At 40.0% G+C, this 21,716-nt stretch overlaps 1 protein-coding gene across 3 annotated transcripts in view; it reads left to right on the forward strand.

Moving 5' to 3' along the window:
• ZRANB3 (zinc finger RANBP2-type containing 3) overlaps nt 1–21,716 on the forward strand; it is a 284,470-nt gene that overhangs the window by 257,463 nt on the left and 5,291 nt on the right. For all 3 annotated transcript variants that reach the window (XM_058434353.1, XM_032145808.2, XM_058434355.1), the window contains 6 exons: nt 649–740; nt 5,985–6,086; nt 7,568–7,710; nt 16,162–16,272; nt 17,290–17,692; nt 21,160–21,291. In XM_058434353.1, coding sequence (XP_058290336.1) covers nt 649–740; nt 5,985–6,086; nt 7,568–7,710; nt 16,162–16,272; nt 17,290–17,692; nt 21,160–21,291 — 983 coding nt within the window. The remainder of the gene's footprint in view (nt 1–648; nt 741–5,984; nt 6,087–7,567; nt 7,711–16,161; nt 16,273–17,289; nt 17,693–21,159; nt 21,292–21,716) is intronic.

Consider the following 21,716-nt stretch of genomic DNA (forward strand, 5'->3'; position numbering starts at 1 on the left):
GTGTTCTGTATGTACCTACAACAGTGCCTGGCACATTGTGTGTGCTCACTAAATGTTAACTGTAATTATTATTTAGACCTGCATTGATAATCCTGTATCTCCTGCAAAATATATTGGACAATAGGACTGAGAAAGGGCTAAAAAAGAAGAGATTATTAGAAAAGAAGCTTGTCTGCTTATTTTCTTTTGTGAATGTCAGGCACCAGGCTACAGGGAATCAGGCATTTAAGTGGCCCTCAACATAGCGATGTTGCTGCTAATAATCAAAATGGTGCTCATTCGGTCTCAGATCTACTCTAGCAAAAGGAATAGATTGGTCTAAATTTCTTCAAGACCAATAACAGCTCTTATTGGTGGAAATTCTTCCTTATGCCTACCAACTTGTATTTTTTCAGCTAATTCTGAATCTGTTTGTTTCTTGTTAGGTCATTAGCAAAAATGTAAAACAATTGGTTACCATATAAGCCAATATGCTCTTCAATGGCCTACCATGGTAGTTTTATTTCAAGCCTAGACAATTACTTTTTGTTAAATATATTGATATTTTGATATAGCTATTTCATCATTCTAACGTACACACGATTAAAATAAGCTATTTTAGATAGAGGGTAGATAAGCCTTCAGGTTCTCTTTTGTCGTCTTTAACAGAACAATTGAAGAGTTCAGACACTTTGCCAGTGTATGACACCTTAATGTTTTGTGCAAGTAGGAATACTGACCGGATTCACATCTATACTAAGGTAAGCGTCATGCAGATTCTGTAACCTGAAACATAAAAAAGACTTCCTTTTTTCACTTTTCACTTAATTTTATTAACAATGAGATAAGCATCTAGTTATTTTCCTCAAAGCTAATTCTCAAATTTCTGTGTTAAATCTAAAGACAATGAGAGGTAAAACCACATGTCTTTAAGAACATAGACTTCAGGGCCAGACTGCTTCAGTTCAAATCCGTTAGTATGTAATCTTGGAGACATTACTCAACTGCTCTGTGCCTCAATTTCCTCAACTGTAAAATGTGGTATACCCCATTTACCCTGATGTGATTATGACACATTGTATGCCAGTATCAAAATATCTCATGTATCTCATAAATATATAAACCTACTATGTACCCTTAAAAATTAAAAATTGTTAAAATAATAAAAAATAAAATGCAGACAGGATTTGTTGCAAAGATAAAACAAGCTGAGTCCTGTAAAGCACTTAGCACAGTGCCTGGCCTATATGAATGCTCCATAAATGTTAATTCCTGCAATGATCACTTGCAGCAGCAGGAGCAGCAGCATCCTTACAGAAGCCTAGACCTGCCCATTCGTGTTGAGTAAATGCTAGGAAGCTTTTTATCAGATGATTGCTGATTCCTGCCGTAGGCTAGCTTAGTAGTGCCCAAACTTTTTAGACTCCGGACCCCTTTGCACTCCTAAAATTTATTGAGAACCCCAAAGAGCTTTTGTTTATATGGGTTATATCTGTTGATGTCTACTATATTTGAAATTAAAATGGAGCCTCTCAAAAATACTCATTTATGGCCGGGTGTGGTGGCTCATGCCTGTAATCCCAGCACTTGGAGAGGCCAAGGTGGGTGGATCACCTGAGGTCAGGAGTTTGAGAGCAGCCTGGCCAACGTGGCGAAACCCCCCACCTCTACTAAAAATACGAAAATTAGCTGGGTGTGGTAGCAAGTGCCTTTAATTGCAGCTACTCAGGAGGCCGAGGCAGGAGAATCGCTTGAATCTGGGAGGCAGAGGTTGCAGTGAGCCAAGATCACGCCACTGCACTCCAGCCTGGGCGACAAAATGAGACTCTGTCTCAAACAAAAAAAAAATTCTTTTTCATTTATTCACTTAAATGTGAATAATTAACAATTACATTTTTCTGTTTCTGTTTTGTATTTTTTTGTTTTTTTTAGGACAGAGTCTCGCTCTGTCACTCAGGCTAGAGTGCAGTGGTGCAATCTCGGCTCACTGCACCCTCCGCCTCCTGGGTTCAAACGATTCTCCTGCCTCAGCCTCCAGGTAGCTGGGACTACAGGCGCCCACCACCATGCCTGGCTAATTTTTGTATTTTTAGTAGAGATGAGGTTTCACCATGTTGGCCAGGCTTGTCTCGACCTCTTGACCTTGTGATCCACCCACCTCAGCCTCCCGAAGTGCTGGGATTACAGGTGTCAGCCACCCGCCTGGCCGTTTTTTGTTTGTTTGTTTGTTTTTGGAGAGAGAGGGTCTTGCTGTGTTGCCCAGACTGGTCTCAAACTCCTGGGTTCAAACAGTCCGCCCACCTCAGCCTCCTAAAGTGCTAGGATTATAGGCGTGAGCCACCATGCCTGGCCAACAATTATTTTTAAGTGAGTAAATGCATATTTTAAGAGAAACAAACCCATTATATATTTATATAAATAACATTTTTTATTTAAAATTATATTTTCCAAGTCAAAAGAATATTTAGTGAGAAGAATGTCATTGTTTTACATGTTTAGCAATTTTCTCTAAAGTCTTAATGGAAAACAGTGGGATTCCCATATCTGTCTCTGCGTTCAGTTTGTCGTGATAGCATTTCATGTAGCCACTGGAAAAAGTCACCATACATTTGTGAAAGAATGAGAGGGGAAAAGGCAAACAGTATCTTACTATTAGTATGAAAACACTTATGACTTTCTGAAAGGATCACAGGAACCATGTGAGAATCTATGGCCTGGATAGATTATGAATACTTTTATTTGGTCTAAAATTTTAAATTTCTTTTTTTTTTTTTTTTTTTGAGACGGAGTCTAGCTCTGTCACCCAGGCTGCAGTGCAATGATGCAATCTCAGTTCACTGCAACCTCTGCCTCCCAGGTTCAAGTGATTCTCCTGCGTCAGCCTCCCAAATAGCTGGGATTGCAGCACCCACCACCACACCTAGCTAATTTTTCTATTTTTTAGTAGAGACAGGGTTCCACTGTGTTGTCCAGCCTGGTCTTGAACTCCTGACTTCGTGATCTGTCTGCCTCAGCCTCCCAAAGTGCTGGGATTACAAACGTGAGCCACCACGCCCAGCCTAAAATTTTAAATTTCTAATCTTTATAAGTACATAAGATAGTATTTGAAACTTTTAAAACTCGTGGTCCATTATATCAATGTTTAAAAGATAATATGTTGGAGATGACCAAACTTTCAGTACAGGTTTTCTACTAAACTGAATATAGATATAGATAGATAGTGTACCATGTAATAATATTCTTTTAGGAGGAGATGGCTAAGATGGTGAATACCAGAATCCCCAAGCAGCCTCTAGCATGGGATAGTAACTGAGAGAGAGACATCAAGAACCAAGCCAGGCAGTAATCAATGCTCCTCTTATAGGTGTGGAGCCTGTTCTACCATGTGGAGCCTCTGACATGGTGAACCAGGCTGCAGGGAGCACCAATGACTCCTTTATTCATCTTGAGGCAGGTTTAAGTGCCTGAGCCACCCTCATCCCCCATGTTGGGGGATCTTTAGGCCATGCCTCTTTCTCAGACCATCACATGAGAGGGACAGAGAAATGGTCCCAAGAGGGTAAGGAAACCAAAGGGCAGACACCAGGCAGAGCATACCACAGAAATCCAGAAGCCCTTAAATTCTTTAATCTTTTTTTACTCTATACAGTGAAAGCTCTGCCTCTTGGATTACCTGATCAGTGTTTTATCCCCGTTGGGGTGGAGACAGGGAGAGAACTGCAAGCTCCCGGTAGAGGGTATAATGCACCTGCTGCCAAACCAAACCACAGCAACCACCTCGCTGACCTGTATTCAGGCTCTGCCACCAGCCTAGTAGCCTGCTTCTTGACATCTCTGTTGATGGTCTCAAATATATTTTTATGACTGTTCTAAATACTTACATGTCCCTTTACCATAAAATGTTATCATCCAAATAATTTTCCAAACACAAGACACTAAGCAGATGAGTTGTTGACATATCTTTTCACAACCAGAGTAGAGCTGAGATGAAAGCTTTCCTTTTCACCTTAAAAGAGCTGAAGTAAGGCTGGACACAGTGGCTCATGCCTGTAATCCCAACATTTTGGGAGGCTGAGGCAGGCGGATCACCTGAGGTCAGGAATTCGCAACCAGCCTGGCCAATATGGTGAAACCCCGACTCTACTAAAAATACAAAAATTAGCTGGGCATGGTGGCAGGCACCGGTAATCCCAGCTACTTGGGAGGCTGAGGCAGGAGAATCGCTTGAACCCTGGAGGTACAGGTTGCAGTGAGCCAAGATCGTGCCACTGCATTCCAGCCTGGGCAAAAGAGCGAGACTCTGAAAAAAAAAAAAAAAAAAAAAAAAATTCCTAATTCACTGCCTAAAAGGATATCCCTTTAAAGGAAGAGTAGTAACAGACATTTAGCATCCTGTATCATATTAGAACTGTTCATTTCAGCCAGAATCCCAAGTCTATATCAGGGTTTAGAATTACATATCAATTTTTTTTTTTTTTTTTTTTTTTGAGATGGAGTCTCTCTCTGCCACCCAGGCTGGAGTGCAGTGGTGGGATCTCAGCTCACTGCAATCTCTGCCTCCTGGGTTCAAGCGATTCTCCTGCCTCAGCCTCCGGAGTAGCTGGGATTACAGGTACACACCACCATGCCCAGCTAATTTTTGTATTTTTTAGTAGAGACGGGGTTTCACCATGTTGGTCAGGCTCGTCTCGAACTCATGACCTCGTGATCCTCCTGCCTCGGCCTCCCAAAGTGCTGGGAGTACAGGCGTGAGCCACTGTGCCTGGCCTCAAAATTTTTAATCAGTGCGTACTTTTTGTATGTTTTTCTCCAAAGCAATTGTGGTAGCTGTAACTTTTTTTTTTTTTTAGCTGAGAGAATATGAGTTCAACTATTGTTGATATAATAGATTTTCGTATGAGAGGTTCTTCTTCCCCTTTATAAAGGAAATATCTCTACTACCCCGCTGTATGTGGTTACTTTCTACCCTTAAGATTTCAGGGGCTGGGCGTGGTGGCTCATGCCTATAATCCTAGCACTTTGGGAGGCCAAGGTGGGAGAATCACTTGAGCCCAGGAGTTCAAGGTGGTAGGATCACTTGAGCCCAGGATTTTGAGACCAGCCTGGGCAACATGGTGAAACCCTGTCTCTACAAAAAATATAAAAAATTAGCCAGGCGTGGTGGAACATGCCTGTAATTCCAGCTACTTGGGAGGCTGAGGTGGGAGGATCACCTGGGCCCAGGAGGTTGAGGCTGCAGTGAGCTGAGATCACGCTGCTGCACCCTAGCCTGGGCAACAGAGTGATACCTGGTCTCAAAAATAAAGGGAAAAAAAAGATTTCAGGATGTTGTGCACTGATTGTTGGGACCTAAATGCAGTTCTACTTACTCTCCAGGTGGTACCATTGGCAGACAGTCCTCATTGACTGATATTGTGGCAATCCTTTGGGGGAGCCAATTTTTAAGTAATTTCTCTAGAATTGATCTTTCTACCTTCTCTTTACTTCCTTGTTCCTGTAACAATGGACAGGCATATCATTTGGTGAAGGTTATTCAGACTGTTCCTTGATACCATTCTTTGATGTGATACTTATATTGTCAGTGAGTATAAAGAAGTTTATTTGCAAATTTGGAATAGTTGTGCTACTGTTAAATTCAAGGATGTAATATTCTTCTATATTAATTTGCAGTGTACAAATTTTATTGTTTTGATACATCTTTCCAAGATTAGTCAATAGAAAATAGTATGACACAGCAGTAAACAAAGCATTCCAGGCTGAAGGCAATAGCCTTGGGCTAGGCATGGGCAATGGAGGCATACAGTGTGGTAGAGAGCCTGACTCCTCTTCTTGGCTCAGTTTCTCCAGAGGAGCCATTTTGGTGGACCCTTGTCTAGAACGTGTCACCTCAGTTTTTCTTTTAGGAGACTAGGCATATTGTGTCATAATGTAATTATTTTCATTTAAAATAGTTGCTAGTGCCTACACAAAATTGGATTATTAGTGTCTTCCTAATCTATCATCAGGATGGAAAACAGATGAGCTGTAATTTCATTCCTTTGGATATAAAATTAGACCTTTGGGAAGATTTACCAGCAAGCTTTCAGCTGAAACAAAATCGCTCACTGGTAAGAATAGTTTTAAATAAAATGGCTTTATTTACTTTAAATAAACTTGTTTTAGTAATTTTAATGATCATTTTGAGTTTAATTTTAAAAAAGCACTTTGTGGCATGTTGTAGAGTCAAATCACTGGTTGCATTTTCATCAGCCTAGGCGGTGCCTATTAATTACCCAGTGCTAAGAATATATGTGAAATCTGTTTCCTTGGCAAATGATCACACCTACAGTTGCTGTTTCTGTGGATAGAATCCTCCTCACATTATTTAATTTCTCATTCACAGGATTAGCAACAGTGATATTTATATCTGCTAGAATCACATTTTTTCTATTAAGGTTAAGTTCTAACAATGACAAATTCCCAAAGCAGAGGTAATACCTTATTGGGTGATTCTTTATTCATTATCAGAAGCACTAGCATGCAGCTTCAGGCCAAGTTCCTGCCAGGGAGGTCTTAACACTGATCTGTGGCTGATTTTCCTTCACTGCCAAGAAGGGTCATCATGCGCAGGGACTAACCCAGCATGCTGTGTGCTATTTTTACAAGAAAATGGTGATTTTTTTTTTTTTTTTTTTTTTTTTTTTTACCATTTGAGTGGAAATGAAGCATTGCCCGTAGATCAGCTACACCTGTTTTAAATGAAAAGTGAGCAGTAAGCTATTTACTTGGAATCATCTAACCCTGATTTTCAGAGTCCCAGAAAATAGCCAGTTATGTATACTTGACTGGTAACCCTACTAAAAATGTCCCAGATTTACTGATGTTTTTTTTTTCCTGTGAAAACTTAGGCATCATTTACGAAGCAGTTCTCAAATGTTGCACTATCATTCTGTCACCCAGTTTTGCCTTGACCCCAGGTAGGGTATGTACTTCCAGACCTTTTTTGGTCTCAATGAGCATATTATCACTATTGATCCATGTGTGTAAAGGGCATACACATGTCCTGAAACATGCCTTTAGAGAATCTTTGGCTTGAAAAAGATCTCTTGGCTGGGTTAGATGGCTCACGCCTGTAATGCCAACACTTTGGGGGCTGAGGCAGGAGGATCACTTGGGCCCAGGAGTTTAAGACCAGCCTGGGCAACATAGTGGGACCCTGTCACTACAGAAAATAGAAAAACTAGCCAGGTATGGTGGCATGTGCCTGTAGTCCAGCTACTCAGGAGACTAAGGCAGTGGGAGGACTGCTGGAGCCCAGGAGGTCAAGGCTGCAATAAGCCATGATCATGCCACTGCACTCCAGCCTGGACAACAGAGCAAGACCCTATCAAAAAGAAAAAAAAGATATCTCTTGAGAACTGTTGTAGGTAGTTTACAATAAAGATATGAAAACTGCATCAAATTGAAGAAAGCCTTAGGTTGTGGAACTCAAAAGCCTATTTTGGGGACATAACATAATAGCAGTTTTCTGATGTTGTAAATAGGCTCACTTTCAAAGGAAGATATCTGCCTGTGAGCTGTTAACTCTTATTATCTCATTTTCTGCCAGATTTTGAGATTTGTTCGAGAATGGAGTAGTCTAACTGCCATGAAGCAAAGGATAATCAGGAAAAGTGGACAGCTATTCTGTAGCCCAATTCTTGCTTTGGAAGAGATCACAAAGCAACAAACCAAACAAAATTGCACCAAAAGGTATGAGTTGTCTTTTTTTTTATTTTGTATTATATTACTTTTCACGGTTCTTTCTACAGGGGGTCTGAGGCATCTTTTGGAACCACTAATGAAATCCTGATGAGTTATGAGAAAATTATGCATAAAATCACAGCCATATTATTTCATAACAACATAATTATATGTCTAGTGAATTTGATAAAATCTGCTAAAAGAGATCAGGTTGTCCAGATCTTACTCTCCATGAGTCCCTTCAATCAACAAAAAGACCAGAGTCATAGGATGGTGCAACCTATGACCTGCCAAGCCTGGGACACTTATTAGCAGCAGTAATACATTTTACTCTTAGAACATCAGAGCATGCCTCTGTACCCCATCTGCTTTGCCCTGCTGTGGGTGAGTATGATGCTGTGCAGCAAGGGAGCTGGTTCTATTTGAATGCATCACCACCCAAGTAATGGAAGATAACTATAATTGGAAATGAAATAAAAGGAAAGGTTGACTGTCAGTATTTGTGACTGTTTTGCCCTTATCATTACAGGTTCCTTTCTAATCTCTGTACATTTTATTTCCTTCCTTGTCATCACAATCATCTTTATCCCACTCAAGTCTCCCCATGTGTGATCTCAAATCCCTGTTCTTTGTAAACTCTTTTCTTAGCATGAAGCAAGGATTATCAGGAAAAGTGGTCAGCTGTTTTGTAGCCCAATCCTTGCTTTTGAAAGAGATTGCAGGCTGGGCGCGGTGGCTCATGCCTGTAATCCCAACACTGTGGGAGGCCAAGGCGGGTAGATTGCATGAGCCCAGGAGTTCAGTGATCAGCCTGGGAAACATAGGGAGACCCTGTTTCTATTAAAAAAAAAAAAAAAAAATTAGCCAGATGGCACACTCCTATAGTTCTAGCTACTTGGGAGGCTGAGGCCGGAGGATCGCTTGAGCCTGGGGGGTTGAGGCTGCACTGAACTGAGACTGTACCACTGCACTCCAGCCTGGACAACAGAGTAAGACCCTGTCTCAAAAAAAACAAAACAAAACAGATTGCAAAGCAATAAACCAAATGGCAGCATTGGCAGAGAAAGCCCTTTAGCTCTTGCTGCCTCCATACACCTGTAATCTCTCTTCATCCTTAATTTCATCAGTTTATCAGAGAGGTTTCCTTTCTCTAGCTTTTTCAGTGCACACAGGTGAAAAAAATCCAGGGGGTTGGAGGGGAGCAAGGGACTGAGAACATGGTTGATTAAATAAATTATGATATTTCCATAACATGGTTGATTAAATAAATTATGATAGTTCTGTGCAGTGAAAATCTTTTCCACTGTTTCAAAGTATGGCATATGGTACATTTATTTGTTTGTAAGAACAAGGAATAATACTTGTGATAAATTGTTAAGGGTAAATATAAATTGTAAAAAAAAAAAAGGGATGGAGACACAAACTTTACTATTTGCACAACTTGCTATTACTGACATAGAAATTGTCTAGAAGGATACCTTAGAAATTCTTATCACAGGTTTCTCTTGGACAGTGGTTTTCAATTCAGAGCAATTTGGTCCCGTAGGGTGGTAGTGTCTGGAGACATTTTAAATTGTCTCAAGTAAGGGATGTGACTAGGGAATATCTAGTGGGTAGAGGCCCAGGATGCTGCTGAGAATCCTACAGTGAACAGGATTGCACCCCCCAAAACAGAATTATCCATTTCAAAATGTCTATATTACCACTGTTGAGAAATCTTGCTCTAGGGCATAAAACTTGAGGATTTGTGGAGGTAATAGGGACTTTATACTTTATGCCAGGATTACAAACTCATTTGACTAAAAACAAAACAAGAATCACAAATGAATGAATGAGGTCAGTTATAAAACTAAAAAAGGATGAGATATGGGCTGAGACTATGTCAAACAGGCATATTTGGAACCCATCTGAAGTCATTCAAATTCAGATTTAAAAATAAAATACTGGTACATGGTGGCTCACGCCTGTAATTCCAGAACTTTGGGAGGCCAAGGAGGACAGATTGCTTGAGCCCAGAGTTCAAGACCAGCCTGGGCAACATGGCAAAACCTCATCTCTACAAAAAACACAGATAAATTAGCCAGGCATGGTGGTGCGTGCCTGTAGTCCCAGCTACTTTGGAGACTGCAGTGGGAGGATCACCTGAGCCCCTGGAGGTCGAGGCTGCAGTGACCCATGATTGTGCTACTGCAATTCAGCCCGGGAGACAGAGTGAGACCTTGTCTCAGAAATAAAATAAAACAAAAATTAAATTAATAAAATAAAAAAATACTGGCTAGCCATGGTGGCTCACACCTGTAATCCTAGCACTTTGGAAAGCCAAGGTGAAAGGATCACTTGAGGTCAAGAGCTCAAGACCAGATTGGTCAACATAGCGAGACTATATCTCCACAAAAACCCAAAAAATAGCCAGGTATGGTGGCTCACGCCTGCAGGCCCAGATACTCGGGAGGCTGAGGCAGGAGGATCACCTGAGCCCAGGAGGTCAAGGCTGCGATAAGCTGTGATTGTGCCACTGCACTCCAGCCTGGGTGATAGAGCAAGACCCTGTCTCAAAATGAATAAATAAATTTAAAATGCTGTATGAGTACAGTAAAGTCCTTTGACTAATTGAATTTGTCCACAAGTTGCCAGTTTTGGACTCTTAGCCTGAACTCTTCTGTAACGGTTGATTTTTTTCCAATGGGCATGTGTCATTTTCTATAAAAATACATTTAAGATATATGTTACATATTTATATACATATATACACATACTTACAATAAGTGCACACACACACACATATCAAAAAGCACAATGCCTATTTTATTTTTCCCAATACTTCCAGTCTTCTCAATCTTTCTCATTTTTGTAACCAGTCTTTGTTGACCTTCTCTTTCTCACATGATCATAATTCTCTTCATAATTGAATTTCTAGCTATTTCTAGACATGCCCTATTATTTCTTCTCCATCGGACATGGATGACCACTTAAAGTACCAACTCAGAAAGGTGACTGATCAGATTTAAAAGCAAAAATCAATTCATAAAACCAAAGTCAGACACAATATTATTTATAAAATTATATATAGATAATATATTAAGGATATAACTTGTGTTAACAAGCAGATTAATCAGATTTGTATTTTTAAGAGCTAGCTCTAGCAGCAATTGGGAGATTAGATCAAAAAGGGCAAGACTCAAAGTGGGGAGATAAGTTACATTTTTCTATTGCTGCCATAACAAATTACCACAAATTTAGCGGCTTAAAACAACACACATTTATTATCTCACAGTTCTATAAGTAAGAAGTCCAAGTTGGCTATTACTAGTTTTCTAGTAATGCTCTGGATTTTACAAGGCAGAAATCAAAGTGTTGGCTCGCTGGGCTCTAGTTGATAAGCTTGGAAAGGAATTCACCTCCAAGCTCACTAAGATTGTTGGCAGAACTCAGTTCCTTGCAGTTGTAGGACTGATGTTCCTGTTTTTTGCTGGCTATCAGCTGGACCATCAGCTCCTAGAGGCCTCTCTGTGGTCCTAGCACATGGACCTCTACCTATTTCTCCTTGGAATCTCTCTGCCTTCCTCTTCTGCTTTTAAGGGCTCAAGTGATGACACTGGGCCCACTCAGTAATCTCCCTATCTTAAAGTGAGCTGATTAGTAATCTAATTATATCTGTAAAGTCCTTTTATAGCATTATCTAAATTAGTGATTGATTAAATAACCGAGGGACAGGAATCCTAGAGGGTATCTTAAAATTCTGCCTACTACACAAGTTAAAAGACTATTCTAGTATACCTGAAGAAAAATGATGAGGATCTATATTAAGTTATTACAATGGGAATCAGGAAAGAGAATGAAGAGAGCTATTAAGGAAGTATATCTAGAGACTTGGTAACTGATTATAGAGAGGCAGAGAGAGAGAGAGGCCTCCAGGGAAACCAACTTAGCAGCATCATGAAATGAAACCTCTGTACCGGCAGCAGGGAGATACTATTGGGAAGCATTCTGATTCTTGCTGCAGAACCCAAGTTAAGTCTCAGTAATTTTGAATAACCATGTATCTCTGAAAGCAAATGTGAAATACGCTGTTGAACAACAGCATTGACTGGCAGTCTGTATGAGGATCAGTTAGACACTGTCCTGTACTTTCTAGAGAAACTGAATCAGAGTCTCCAGACTTAGAAACATCAGGCTCAGTAGAGATAAAGAGGTATTATATTGAAAACTGAAACTCCTCAGACCTCCTTTTTTGCACAGCTTTCAGATTGACAGCAGCGACATTTTACTTCCTAAGCAGGACGTTAGAGGATTTCTCTCTTAAAAGTATTGAATGGTTCTGAAAAAAGACCTATAGTTAACTGACTTTGGGCACTCCCCCAAATGCAATGGGTAGGTCTCCAACCAGATTATCCGCCAGTGATGTCCACCAGTTTGCAGGCCCCATCCAAGCTCAGAGCTTGCAGTCAGCTTTTGAATGTCTCACTTTTACATTTGAATGGAAGCCAAGATTACCAGCCACTGTTTTGGTTACTGAGTCCCATTTATCAGAGGCAGGCCTAATTCACTTGGAGCCCTATCATGTTTAGGATGCCAATTATTTAATCTCTAGTTACAGCTGAGCTCGAAAGCAGGTCAGAAATCCAGAGCCCAAGATTGTGTTCATTGATGTGGGCCACTTTGCAACGTACACTTTTCTTGCAAAAATTGCCATCTTCCACTCCCGTCCCTATCCAGGAATTTGTTTAGTAGACAACATTCTCCCTTCTCTATTTACTAAAATTGGGATTTACCATAATCATTTTGGGAGTTGGTGAACTTCCTAGCAAACCTCAGTAGAAAATTAAGTATTGGCAACTGGCAACTGCGTATGAAAAAGTTGTCAGCTCCGTTTTTTGGAATTGGTTCATCTGTTTCTTGTGGTTTCCAAAAATTTATTCTTAAACCTCTTGTAGGAAAGCAAAAGGTTATTTTTAGTTTCTAAATCTCTGACTAGATTTCTCAGCATCTTTTAAAGTTACTGAATTAGGTTTTTAAGCTTTTAAACATTGAATAATACCTCAGGCAAGGCTTAATGTCCCATTGCTCCTCAAAGCTAGGAAGCTTTTGAGTTCATTTAGAATTCACAGAAATACTTTCCCAAAGTGCATTTTTCAAGAGAATAAAATGGTTGAAGAAATTGTTGGAGGTGGGGCCAGAGAAGGAGGAAATTTGGGAACTAAAAGGGCAAGTAAAAAAACTCTAAAACAATTTACCGTGCTTTAACTACTACTACTGCCCAGACTGGAGCACGATGGCTTAATTTCCTTTTTGCTCTAAGAAAGACATGCAAGTAGAGTGCAAACATGTGAAAAGATATTCCCCCTTACTCTTAACAGGAATGCAAATTTTAAAATCTATGATGAGATACCTATCACTATTAGCAGAGACTCTTAAAAATGACATTGTGCTAGTGAAAGAGAAGAAACAGATACTCTTATTCATTGATGGTAGATACATACACTGGTATAACCTTAGAGGAAAGAAATTTGTCAAAATCTACCCACATTTAAAACACCTAAGACCTCTGACCGAGGAATTCTACTTCCGGGGATTTATTCTACAGATACATAATGTGTAGAAAATATCATATATAACGATATCTATTGCAGCATTGTTTGTGATAGCAAAGACTGAAAACAACCTAAATGTCCATTTATCAGAGACTGGTTAAATATATGGTTTATCCATATGATGGAATAACATGGAGCCATTAAAAAGAATAGGGAAACTATGAATCCTAATAAGGAAAGATCTCTCAGAAGCATGTTTTGATAAAAAGAGCAAGGTGAAGATTAGTGTATATGCTATGCTATTATTTGTTTCTAAAAATAAAAGGTATAATGAAAAATGAGTGCTAGTGGGTATGGGTTTCTTTCCGTTTTGTTTTTGTTTGAGACAGGGTTTCAATCTGTTGCCCAGGTTGGAGTGCATTAGCATGATCTCAGCTCACTGCAACCTCTGCCTCCCGGGTTCAAGTGATTCTCCTGCCCCTGCCTCCCAGGTAGCTGGGACTGCAGGTGTGCACCACCATGCCCAGCTAATTTTTGTATTTTTAGTAGAGACAGGGTTTCACCATGTTGGCCAGTCTGGTCTCGAACTTCTGACCTCAAATGATCCACCTGCCTTGGCCTCTCAAAGTGCCGGGATTTCATACGTGAGCCACTGCACCCAGCCTCAGGTTTCTTTTTGGAGTGATGAAAATATTCTGGAATTAATGATGATGGTTGTACAACCTTGTGAACATACTATTAATGCACTTAATTGTAAACTTTAAATTGATGAATTTTATGCTGTGTGAATGATATGTCAATGGAAATGCAAAAATAAGTAAATAAAAGGCATACACCTATACTCAGAAAAAAATAAGCTATTTCTTATTTTATTATTCTTTCTTTCTTTTTTTTTTGTGACAGAGTCTCTGTCACCCAGGCTGGAGTGCAGTGGCTCAATCTCAGCTCACTGCACCCTCCATCTTCCCGGTTCAAGCGGTTCTCCTGCCTCAGCCTCCTGAGTAGCTGGGATTACAGGCACACACCACTATGCCCAGATAATTTTTGTACTTTTAGTAGAGACAGGGTTTCACCATGTGAATGTGTGAAAAGATATTCCCCCTTACTATTAATAGGAAGGCAAATTTTAAAATCTATGATGAGATACCTATCACTATTAGCAGACTAATATGTTGGCCAGGCTGGTCTCGAACTCCTGACCTCAGGAGACCCACCCACCTTGGCCTCCCAAAGTGCTGGGATTACAGGTGTGAGCCACCATGCCAGGCCAAAAATAAACTATTTCTAAAATGAGCCAGACATGGTGGCTCACACCTGTAATTCCAGCACTTGGGGAGGCTGAGACGGGCGGATCAATTGAGGCCAGTTCAAGACCAGCCTGGCCAACATGGCAAATTCCCATCTCTACTGAAAATACAATAATTGGCCAAGCATGGTGGTGCATGCCTGTAATCCCAGCTACAGGAGGCTGAGGCATGAGAATAGCTTGAACCAGAAGGTGGAGGTTGTAATGAGCCGAGATAGTGTCACTGCACTCTAGCCTGGGCAACAGAGTGAGACCCTGTCTCAAAAAATAAAATAAAATAAAATAAAATGAATTAATCAGCATTTCTGCAAAGATGAATTAGCATGTCTCAGAGATAGGGAAATACACTATTTCTCTAATGATATCCAGAGTTCCTGAAAGTTCTTTTGGTTTAATTGGCGAGGGATGTATTGTACACATCCCAGGGATGTCAGTCAGACTCCAGTTACTGTTGTCTCAGTGTGATGGCTTCCAGAAGACACGCAACAAAATGACTCAAGGTCATTTTGAGTCAAAATAAAATAAAAACAAAACTGCCAACAGAGGTAACTTTTGGGGAGGGGAAAAAGGAAGATGGGAGTGAGAGAGAAAATTACTCATCACCATAAACACGCTTGTTTGCTTTTTGAATTTAGAACCATGTGCTTATACCACCTAATCAAAAATTAATAAAATAGTTTATTAAAAAAGGAGACCTGTTTATTATTAAATCTATCCTAATAACATAAAGCAAATTTCTAAAATTTTACCTACAAATGCATAATTCCATTGTGATTGAACTTTTATTGTCAAGCTGCCTAATTAAGAAGCACTCAATAATATTAAGAAATTCATGTTTAAACTAATTTCCAAAAAAACTACAATAGGTGTAAACCACCAGAGAAACTAGGCCAATTAATAAGAAGGAATTAATTGGGTAATTGCATTTTACCAACTTAAATTCCCCCATCACCTTTAATTGGAATAACTTCTCTTTACTTCTAGTCCCTGAACATTGTGTGGTATTGTTAGTATTGGGTAATAAGGTTCTGAATCCCATATCAAGAGTGGCTTTATTTCTATGGAAGAATCCATAAACCCTGTATGGGCTGATAATAAGGGGAACAACCTTGAGATTACAGAAGATGTGATTGAACCTGGTTAACTAAAAAGAGACTCAGTTTACCCAAACACTGATACACTATTATAACTGACTAAGGTGATTTGGAGAAGCCTTGAAGGGAAGGCCAAGAGGGAGGTAAAATACAGTTAGAGATTTTCTGCACAGCTTGCCAAGCAGTTTCCTCAAGGGTGTCAGTTGTGCGTGTATTTGATCATTTCTTATTCTCACACCCACTCCTTTTTCCCCTAAATGAAAATTGCTCCAAAGGATATTGAATGACTCTTGAATTTCTTAGAAAAAGAAATTTGAGAAAACTAATTTGGAACAAAGAGATGTATTTCTCACATAATGGACACCAAGATAAAGGGTAAAAATTCCATTTTCTAACTTGAGTTTTAGCACAGTGAATAGAATTGTGCTTGCTTTTTCTTCTATTGCTTTTGCAAGGAACAATGTGAACATGCAATAGAGACATTTTTATATGAGATAGAGGGAATCTATTTAACAAATCATTGTTTTAGATACATAACCAAAGAAGATGTTGCCGTAGCCTCAATGGACAAAGTGAAGAATGCTGGGGGCCATGTCCGTCTGATCACAAAGGAGTCCAGGCCACGGGATCCTTTCACAAAGTAAGGTTTTTCTACTACTAGTATATAGTAGTACTAATTCCACTCCTTTACATGTATGTATTGATTTTCACAATAATGTCTCACCTTTGCATGACCACTTTAGAGATTACAAAGAACTTTCACAAGGTAGTAGCTCTTCAGTTGTCGTAGCAACCTGTTGAGGTACCTGGTGTCCTCATTTTAAACATTAGAGATGAGGAAGGACACTGAGACCAGGTGGACTAAGTAACGTGCCCCAGGGCTTGGGGCTAGATGCCAGGAGACCTGAGGTTAAATCTGGGCTCTGTCCCCCAATCTTGAGCTCCATCATTAGAAGTCTTTCTTTTAACTCTTCTAACAAACAACCATGGAAAACAGACAAAGCAGCTGTTGTTACTTCCCAAGTAGGACTTTCTAACAAAATTGAGTAGTGTACCTTTTCTTTTATTCTAACAAATTGAGCACATATCCTATCATGTTTTGTATCCTATCATGTTTATTCATCAACTCTGCGTTTACCTGTAGGAGCAAGTCTTCTGTTATAATTCCTATCAGCACTGTCAGCTATTTCACTCTGTCACTTTATGGCTGTGACTCTGTTTCCTGTGAGCTAGCAGAGGCTGGAGGAGAGAGTTTGTAATTACCTGAGCTAATGAGGTGTGTGACCCCATATATTTAAGGAGCAGGGTAGCCACTAAGCTTTAGTTGGGGTTTTACATTAGCCTGTCCTTTCCCAGCCTGAAGAAGCATTTTCTAACAGCTTCTCCAGATGTTTCACATGTTTCCAGATCGTTTAACACAAGGGCATCTAAATTCCCAAGAGAGGCAACATATTTATATTCAATTAATTGTTGTAACACACCACATTCTTCCTTACTTGGCATGGAATATAGAGTGCTGACTGTAACTATTTTATTTCTACACTGTGATCTGTGTTTACTATTTATCTGTATAGAAGCTGATAAGCTTTATATGAAGCAATTACTATTTAGACTAATCATTCATTAGTTACCTATTCAGTGTTTTTTTCAATTGTAGAAAGCTTCTTGAAGATGGAGCCTGTGTCCCATTTCTAAATCCATACACAGTCCAGGCAGATCTCACTGTGAAGCCCTCTACATCCAAAGGCTATTTGCAAGCCGTGGATAATGAAGGAAATCCACTTTGCCTTCGCTGTCAGCAACCCACATGCCAGACTAAGCAAGCGTGTAAAGCGAACTCTTGGGATTCACGGTTTTGCTCTCTGAAATGTCAGGAAGAGTTTTGGATTCGATCTAATAACAGTTACCTGCGAGCCAAAGTATTTGAAACTGAACATGGTGTGTGTCAGCTCTGTAATGTGAATGCACAAGAACTCTTTTTACGTCTGAGAGATGCCCCTAAAAGTCAGAGGAAGAATCTTCTGGATGCTACCTGGACTTCAAAGCTCCCATTAGAACAGGTAAGTTATAATCATGTGATACATGGAAGGCAGCATTGTACTGAGTAATGAATATTGACTCTCTAACTTTATTTTTTACATTTTAACATGGGAATATTCAGATATATAAAAGGAAAGAAAATAATGGACCCATATGTCCATCAGCCAGCTTTAGCAATTTCCAGCATTTTGGCATTCATTTTCGTCTGTCATTGACTCACTTGTTTGTTTCTCCTAGAATTATTTGTTTATTTATTTATTTATTTTGCAGACAGAGTTTTGCCCTTGTCACCCAGGCTGGAGTGCAGTGGCGCAAACTCAACTCACTGCAACCTCTGCCACCTGGGTTCAAGCGATACTCATGCCTCAGCCTCCTGAGCAGCTGGAATTACAGGCATGTGCCACCACGCCCGGCTAATTTTTTGTATTTTTTAGTAGAGATGGGATTTCACCATGTTGGCCAGGCTGGTTTTGAACCCCTGACCTCAGGTGATCCGCCCACCTCAGCCTCCCAAAGTGCTGGGATTACAGGCATGAGCCATCGTGCCTGGCTATCTCCTAGATTATTTTAAAGAAAATTCCAGACATTTATTTTCACTCTTGAATATTTTCATTCTGTATCTCTCACAGGTAAAGACCTCCTTCCTTCCTTCTATCCTTCCTTTCTTCTCCCTCCCCGTTCCCCCCTCCTTCTTCCCCTTTCTCTCACTCTCCCTTCCTTCCTCCCTTCCTTCCTTTTCCCCTTTCCTCCTTCCCTCTTTGCTTGTCCTCATTTCCTTTCCTCTCTTTCTTTCAAATATAATCCCAGTACGAGTTATCACACCCAACACAATTACAATTCCTTAATTATACTAAGTCTATGGTTTCCCAGGTTGTCTCAAAAATGCCTTTTGCTGGGCGCAGTGGCTCACGCCTGTAATCCCAACACTTTGGGAGGCCAAGGCAGGTGTATCACTTGAGGTCAGGAGTTCGAGACCAGCCTGGCCAATATGGGAAAACCCCATCTCTACTAAAAGTATAAAAAATTAGCCAGGTGTGGTGGCGGGCACCTGTAATCCCAACTACTTGGGAGCTGAGGCAAAAGAATTGCTTGAACCTGAGAAGCAGAGGTTGCATTGAACCAAGATCATGCCACTGCACTCCAGCTTGGGCAACAGAGCAAGACTCTGTCTCCAAAAAAAAAAGTGTTTTACAGTTACTTTGTTCAAATTAGAATCAAAATGTCACCCACATAGTATATTGGATTATAATGCCTCTTATGCTTCAGTTAATCTATTATAGCACCCCATTCCTTTTTTATACTATCATACTACCAATGGTTGAATATACTGGATCATTTGCCATTCTGGATTTGTCTCCCTGTATCTGCAAGGTATTGTTTGACATGCTCTTCTATTCCCCCAATTTTCTCAATAATAATTGTAAGATCTAGAGGCTTAGTTTCATTCTCAGTTATTTTGGGAAAAGATCTTAACAGGTGGTGCAGTGTATCAAGAGGCACCTATGGTCTGGCGATTCCCCTTTCCATAATGTTAATATTGAAAGACAAGAGGCAAGCAGATAACCCAGAAATGTAGTCCATCACAATCAGAAGGCTATGTATGTGTATATACACTCATACACATATATGTGTTCATTGCATTGAAAAATGTAATTTTAATACACCAAATTATGACAAATTATTATTTATAGCACACTATCATCAATATTCACTTTCATTTCCAAAATTCAACTGGATTTCTAATTTTGCTATCTGAATAATTCCAAATTTCAAACTAGGCCAGGCATTGGCTCATACCTGTAATCCCAGTACTTTGAGAGGCCAAAGCGGGAGGATTGCTTGAGCCAAGAGTTACCAGCCTGAGAAACATAGTGGAACCCCGTTTCTACAAAAAAAGAAAAACCCAGAAAAATTAGTCGGGTGTGGTAGCATGCACCTGTAGTCCCAGCTACCTGGTTGGCTGAGATAGGAGGATTGCTTGAGCCCAGAAGGTCAAGGCCGCAGTGAGCTGTGATGGTGCCACTGCACTCCAGCCTGGGCAACAGAGCGAGACCCCATCCCTAAATAAAATGTAATTTTGTAATGTGCTTAATTTAAAAAGAATCACCCCTCAGCCACTGTCTGCTCACTAAAATATTGGATGAATTCCTGCCAGTTTGATAAATTATATATTTTTATTTACCTAGGACAGTGTTGCTGAATTATGAGAGAGTGAATTAATCAGCATTTCTGCAAAGATGAATTAGCATGTCTCTGAGACAGGCAGGCAGTAACAAAGGTCAGCTGGACAAAGTTTACTGCTTCAACTTGTTGCCTCTTGTGACTCCTCATGGGCCAGCACTATTGATCAGGTCATTGTGCCTGACAAGCTTGCTTAAACAGGCTTTATACATAATCATGGGTTCCCATGGCCAGCAGCCGTGAAGTTGAGGAAATAAAAGCAAGTGCCATACTCATCTTTGTGATATTTAGACAACTGCATTGCCATGGTGTGAGTTGGTTTTACTACCTCAGGTAAAATGATAAAATACATCCCATTTTAATGTAGGTTATCACTGATTAAATATGAAATGTGTATATATGGACTGGCCTAAATAAAGGCTACTTTAAATGGTTGTCTTTAATTATTCCAAATATGCAAGTTACAGATATTTGTTGTAGAAATTTCATTCCAGTTCACATAACTTGGAAAGTTCTCTGGTGAATAGTATAAAAGTTCTAGGTAACAGCTATTGACATTAAACTGCCATTGTAGTGACAAAAGCATTTAGGTCAACAATTAAAGATTGTTTGACTCAGTAGTATTGAGAAGTTTTAAATTTTTTTTTTTTTTTTTTTTTGAGACCGAGTTTGTCACCCAGGCTGGAGTGCAGTGGCGCGATCTCTGCTCACTGCAAGCTCCGCCTCCTGGGTTCACGCCATTTTCCTGCCTCAGCCTCTGGAGTAGCTGGGACTACAGACACCTGCCACCATGCCTGGCTAATTTTTTGTATTTTTTTAGTAGAGACGGGGTTTCACCGTGTTAGCCAGGATCGTCTCAATCTCCTGACCTCGTGATCCGCCTGCCTTGGCCTCCCAAAGTGCTGGGATTACAAGCATGAGCCACCGTGCCCGGCTGAGAAGTTTTAAATTTCTAATCTATTCTTATTCTTTTCTTAGATTTGGTTTAGTGAATATATAAACTAACTTATAGGTGCAGAAAAGCCAGTTTTTCCCAATCTGTCAGGAGTCTTGGTATTTTATATTTTCTTGTAATTTTTTCAAAATGAGTTAGGTAAGGGAGAAAAAAAAACTTTCAGAAACACATCTTATTGCTTTCAAACTTCTAACAGAGGGCTTTTTCTAATCATAATAAAAGCTATAAAAAGCTCTCCTGATGTATTTTTCCCCATGATTTTCCTGTATAAACATGATTGCACAATGCAAAACCAACAAACACTTGTTGCAGTATATGTTGAAAATTGCTTATCTTGTATTCTTATTGCAGCTAAATGAAATGATAAGAAACCCAGGGGAAGGACATTTCTGGCAGGTGGATCACATCAAGCCAGTGTATGGGGGAGGAGGACAGTGTTGCCTGGACAACCTGCAGACTGTCTGCACAGTCTGTCACAAAGAGGTCAGTGAAGCTCTCATATAGCTTTGACTGCATCCTGAGAAGTCAGATGGAAAACTGTGCACAACAGTTGTGGAAGATTATGTGGATGAATTTATCTCTGGTCTGAGATTCGAGGCGCATTTTACTCCTTTCATCATCTAACAAACACTTGCCTTTCCTCTCAAGGCCCATGTCACAGATGCAAGACAAGCTGCTTCCCTTTTCATTCATTCTAGGACCAAGACATTTGCACCACTACCAAGAAAGAAATGAATACAATTTACATATTGTCTTGATGACACCCAGATCCTCAAACTGGAAGTTTGTTGAATTGGGGCAGTGATACATGTTTGCATATAACTAAGGATATCCTGAAATATCTGAAAACATTGATAAGTTATCTCTAGGACCAACTCAGTTCAACATGCAAAGGTTTAATTGCTGGC

Source organism: Hylobates moloch, unplaced genomic scaffold (genome assembly GCF_009828535.3).
Source record: "Hylobates moloch isolate HMO894 unplaced genomic scaffold, HMol_V3 SCAFFOLD_24, whole genome shotgun sequence".
Lineage (NCBI taxonomy): Eukaryota > Metazoa > Chordata > Mammalia > Primates > Hylobatidae > Hylobates > Hylobates moloch.